General features: G+C 45.4%; 2 protein-coding genes across 5 annotated transcripts; both read left to right on the top strand.

Moving 5' to 3' along the window:
- Positions 1 to 2212: 2212 nt before the first annotated feature.
- LOC104801735 lies at positions 2213 to 4243 on the top strand. Of its 4 annotated transcripts, none has more exons than XM_010525073.2 (3): positions 2213 to 3735; positions 3864 to 3958; positions 4132 to 4243. In XM_010525073.2, exons 1-2 carry the CDS (start codon positions 3058 to 3060, stop codon positions 3906 to 3908), a joined length of 723 nt encoding a protein of 240 aa, XP_010523375.1. In that variant the 5' UTR covers positions 2213 to 3057; the 3' UTR covers positions 3909 to 3958; positions 4132 to 4243. The 4 variants fall into 4 exon arrangements, with proteins under 4 accessions (XP_010523375.1, XP_010523376.1, XP_010523374.1 ...); XM_010525074.2 differs by having other exon boundaries at positions 3864 to 4062; XM_010525072.2 differs by having other exon boundaries at positions 2213 to 3958.
- LOC104801746 lies at positions 4171 to 5396 on the top strand. The gene is made up of 2 exons (XM_010525087.1): positions 4171 to 4666; positions 5023 to 5396. Exons 1-2 carry the CDS (start codon positions 4171 to 4173, stop codon positions 5139 to 5141), a joined length of 615 nt encoding a protein of 204 aa, XP_010523389.1. The 3' UTR covers positions 5142 to 5396.
- Positions 5397 to 5472: the final 76 nt, after the last annotated feature.

Genomic DNA, 5472 nt, shown 5'->3' with positions numbered 1-5472 from the left:
CCTGGGGTTCTAGCAACGCAACATTCACTATAATCGGATAAGTCGAGTTAGGTCCAAGGAAAACATACCTGAGACCTTCGGGTAAGGGCTTCATCTCCACCTTCGGGGCGTTCTCTAAACTCCAATCCGCTTTATTCAGCGTCCCCGTGCTAAGTGGTGGCTCTCTAGGCTCTAGAACGTCTTTAATAGTCATCGTGGAGAGTTCAAGACGTTCCGGGCTGGCTCGGTGTCGGTGGTGGGGCTCAGAGAACTGACTCGGTCCGAGTTAGAACGAAGGAAGTCCGAGGCAACACTTGACTCGGTCGAGTTAGAACTCTGCGACACCGAGTCTGAAGCTAACAAAGTTTCGAAGTGGTCCAGCGATCTGACTCTGTCCGAGTCAAGTACTGACTCAGTCGAGTCAGAATACAGAAGCTCGAATTTCTCCTCGGTTTCATCATCTAACGCCTGTGTGAGCTCCCGAATATCCTCCCAATTGCTGTATATACTCGCATCTGATGCCAGGAGGGATATTTCAAGTGGATCAATGTCTCGGAACTGATCGAAGATCTCCTGCGTCAAGATCTCGTGTACATCAACATAACACGCTGAATCGGTAGTGGATGGCTACTTCATATTGTGATCTAAGGTGAACTCAACAGTCTCGTCACCTATCTTCATGGTACGACGACCAGCTCAGACATGTACAACCGCATCAGCCGTGTTCAGAAACGGTCGATCCAAAATAATCGGTATCTTCGAGTCCTCGTCCATGTCTAAAACAACAAAATCAACGGGAACATAATAATCCCCGACTTTCAATGGGACATCCTCGAGAATATCTACAGGATATTTGACGGATCGATCCGCTAGCTGTAGCGCCATCCGTGTCGGCTTAAGCTCACCAATATTAAGCTTCTTGTAAATGGACAACGATAGTAAACTGATGCTAGCACCAAGGTCGCACAATGCACGGTCTATCGCATTGTTTCCGATTTTGCAGGGAATCGAAAAACTACCAGGATCTGATCTCTTCCGTGGCAACTCATGCTGTAGAATCGCAGCGCTCACCTCTGTGCTCAAGACCACTGTCTCCTTCCCAATTACCCTCTTCTTGGTCAAGATGTCTTTCGGAAACTTCGAATAAGAGGGTATCTGCAGCATAGCCTCATAGAACGGTATAGTAACCTCTAGCTTCTGAAGCATATCAGCAAATCTCGAGAACTGTGTATCCTCAACATGCTTCTTCAATCGAGAAGGAAAAGGAACAGGTGGTACCTTAGGTGGAGGAGCGACGTATGGCGTTTCGGCTTCCTCTGCATTCACCCGAGGTGCCTCATCTGCTATGGCTTTTCCTTTCTCTTCTGCAGTGTATCTAGATGTCGTCCCTTTTTCCGCAGGGACCGTCTCTGGCAGATTCTTTCCACTCCTCAGCTCAACAGCGTTTACATGCTGATGAGGACAAGCGGATGAGGATGGGAGCTTAACGGAAGGAGCTCTCCGGGATGATGAAGACTCGGCCTCTCAGGTGCCGGGAGAAGTTCCGAATGATCAACACGTTACACGATCATTCGAAGCCGCAAGAACGGGAAGTGATGTGCACCACGCGATGGCTCAACGAGCAAGCCATAGAACCGAGCCTCACCTCACTCGTGCTAGAGCTCGAGCCCTTCATGTCACACTAACCAAGGCTGTCACTCAAAGTTCTTCACGGATTCCGGATTCACGACAACAATGATGCATCATTATTCGGACGAGAAGTGACCCGAAACAATTTCAACATTAAGTCCAAATTGTCTAAGGCCTAGAACACGGCCTTAATCAATTTTCGGTCCAAGAAGAAGGCCTACGGTCCAGCCCATCAGCAGCCCAAAGGAAGGAGCTTTCCCAACAGCTCTTTTCTACCACCTACTCACCATTAATGCACGTGGGCTGCATGTTGTTTAGCATTTATGTCTTTGTTGACAATTGTTGTTATTTAAACTCCTTTCTTTTCATTTTGTGACCAGATTTTCATCAATCAAAAATTGTAGAACCTTTGTTCTCTTTCTCCACTCAAAGTGTCGAGATTATCTTTGTGTCTTGGTGTGTCCGAGGCCTCTTCTCTTCGGTGTGTCCGAGAGACTTCTTCGGTGTGTCCGAGGAGATTGCGTTCGGTGTGTCCGACGCGCCCCTATCCTACGATTACCACCTCCATTCCTTTGAAACGTTTCTGAGCCCCCTTGTCCCTCCGTGAATTCGAGAGCCCCTTCCGTGAGCCGGTGATTGCGGTTGAACTCCCCTGCCCCATCCTCCTCGTGCGTACATCATTTTGGTATCAGAACTGCTTGATCCTACGGCCGAAATTCCCCGGTGAGATCGCTCCTTGCTTCTCGCTTCGGTTCTAATTTCGTTCTTAACTTCTAGTTTCATCAGCTTGACATATCATCAGTATTTGACTGTTTTGATTGTGCTAAACTTTGAATTATTTATCGAGCCATATGTCAAACTCTTCCTCTTTCAAAGACGAATCCAACCATAGGTCGCTTTGGTTGAAATTTCAATTTTTACACCTCGAAACAATGCTCGTAATCTGACTGAAGAACATCCGACGATTACATCTCATTGCAATCAAACTTAACAACCTATTTCGTGTCTTGCAGGAGATCGATTAGGGTCACGACTTGGAAAGGCTCTTCGGCGTCCTGAATCACAGCCTTCCCCCACGGTTGTATTGTTCCTTTCATTCACTTTGATCATTTCGAAATCTGTTTGCATTTGTGTCATTACCGATCGTATTGTTGAGTGGTTGTTGTTCGTTTCCGAATTGTTCTTTTGGCAAGAGGTACCAAGCACGAATCTGGGTAAATTGTTAGTTGAGAGACTTTTTGTGTTCCATAATTGAGCTTAGAAACAGATTGAAAACATCTAAGTACTTCTGAAACTGTTTAGGAACCAAAACGTTACTTGTTGCGTGAAGTGCATGTTTTAGCTTGTACATGACATTGTTGCACGTTGAACGTTTCTGCTATATTTGTTCGGTCTTAGTGCTGCACGTTTTGTTACTTGCATATACCGTGCCTTACTTTCTCAGTATCAATGGCAAACGTATCCAGTGACAGTTCGGTTTATAGGATGATCCAGCAGATTCAAGATCGTCTCACACGACTTGAGGAGGTGAGCGAACCCGTGCAATCTGCTAGGGAGCTAAACAAACAAAGTGAGGGGAAGAGACCCATGCCTAAAAATCTAAAGAGGCCTCACCATGAACCCCTCGATGATGGCCGATTCAAGGATCCATATGACCGAGAATATCGTCGACCAACTCGTGATGAGAGGGCTGATCCAAAGTTCAAACCTTTCGTGTTTACTGGAAAGGAGGAGTCCGAGGTTTATCTTGAGTGGGAGCGCCAAATGGATGCCAATTTCGAATGTTATTCCTTGACGAACCGAAGGAAGATTCACTATGTGGCTGCCCATCTTGCCGAAGATGCCATCATGTGGTGGGAACGAGAAGAACGAAATCGACGACGTGCACATTATGAACCGGTTTCCACTTGGAAGGAGATGAAAATCCTCATGCGAAAAAGGTATGTATCTCGACATTTTCTTCGTGAATTACAATATAGATTTGATAACATCGTGCAGGGAGACAAGGCGGTTGAGGACTATTTTGGAGAATTTGAACAACTCCTTGCTTACTTGAGAATCGAGGACAATGAAGAAGATCTCATGGCACACTTTCTAGAGGGCTTGAAAGACCGAATCGCTAGAAAGGTAAACCCACACGGATATCGTGACTTGAGACATCTTGTGCATACGACAATTCAAGTAGAGCGACAAATGAACAAGAAGCCGTCAAAGAATGGGTGCCAACGAATGCCAACGCCAACGCTTATACACAGAAACTTTTCCGATACCGGAGACCCAATCAAGGCGCAAAATCTTGATGCTCGAAAGGACGAAACTATCTTATATACAAGAGAAGTCCACACACGAGGTAACAAAACTTCTTCCTCGTGTACTCATTATACTTGTGAGGTTTTGTGTTCGGAGTGTAGGAACCAAAGTCATTTACCCAATGGAAGTTCCACCCGATAAGAGGTGAGCATTCCGTGTTCAGAGTGTAGGAACCAAAGTCATTTGCCCAGTGGAAGCTCCACCCGATAAGAGGTGAGCATCAAGGATAACGGGGTATATAACTCAATCGCGATGGCTGTGGGGAGACACCTTGAGGAAGATTTCGAAGCTCCATCCGACAAGGAGAACAAGAGCGTGACCGAAAGGAAAGAAACGGTCGAGAACCCTGGCTTTGTGAGGGAAATAAAACCCAAAAGTTTGGCAAATGTGAATGAAGAGCGGCAAAATGCCAAGGATGAATGCATACGAGCACAAACACCTACACATGGCGGGACATACAAGGCTGATGTAAGGAACCTTGAAGATGAATCCGATGTTACATCCAAAGCGGTAACCGAACATGTAACCAAAGAAAAAGAAACGATTAAGGATTCCGATCTCGTGCTCAATGAAGTACTCAAAAGTGTGATCAATGTCGATGAAGAGCTACATGGCATCAGAATAGATGCTTTAGAAGTGGTTACACGAAATGAGGATTTAAAAATCCTGATCAACCCATCGACAAAGATAAATGACACCTCCAACAACCGTACTTGGATCATAAGTCAAGAACTTGGAGCAAAAACCGGTAAATTTATTCCTATTTTTATTCTTGTTTATGATTCATACTTGGTTGAGAATATATGGGAACATGAAGAAATAATGGCAAAGTTTCAAAAGGAATATTCTTGCGAGCATTTCAAGGAGCACACTAACAAAATTGTTCCCCTAGAAGTTTATCGAAGTTCGCAGGTTCTGAATGTGAAGGAAGTAGGGATTGTTACAAAGAAAGTTTTGACATCTACCGGCAAAATCCCAAAGAGACCATTCAACGACTTAAGCGAATATATGCAGCTTGCCCACCTTGATACGAGAAGCTTACGCGGTAACATCGTTTTACTCTTTATTCTTGTCTATGATCAAGGAATTGGTACTACATTGCAGATTTCGTGCATGGACGACGAGAAGAGTCCGACGAATCCCACATGTGTGCCTCCACGGTTCATCAGCGCTCAAGGAGCCAAATGCGTCTACCATTGCACCATGAACGCCTCAAGGCGTAACACCATCTTAAACCCAAGGACAATCAAGAAGGATGAACCTTTTGAACGAGGAGAAGCGCGAGAACAAAATCTTCATACACTTGGCGAATATCTCGACAAAACCCGCAATCAAGGTATGAAAAATTTGACTTACGTATTTAACGATGCTGACTTGGACCCGTTTGATGTAGGTAAGCATGTTTTGAGGACAAAACCTTCTCAAGGGGGAGGGAATGATGAGGACATCGGAGCTAGCAACTTGGACGAGGACGGGAGCTTAACGGAAGGAGCTCTAGAAGATGTTCAAGACTTGACCCATCAGGCGTCAAGACTCTTGCCGGATGATCATAAC

Source organism: Tarenaya hassleriana, unplaced genomic scaffold (genome assembly GCF_000463585.1).
Source record: "Tarenaya hassleriana unplaced genomic scaffold, ASM46358v1 Cleome74, whole genome shotgun sequence".
Classification (NCBI taxonomy): Eukaryota; Viridiplantae; Streptophyta; class Magnoliopsida; order Brassicales; family Cleomaceae; genus Tarenaya; species Tarenaya hassleriana.
This window is presented reverse-complemented; position numbering and strand designations above follow the sequence as displayed.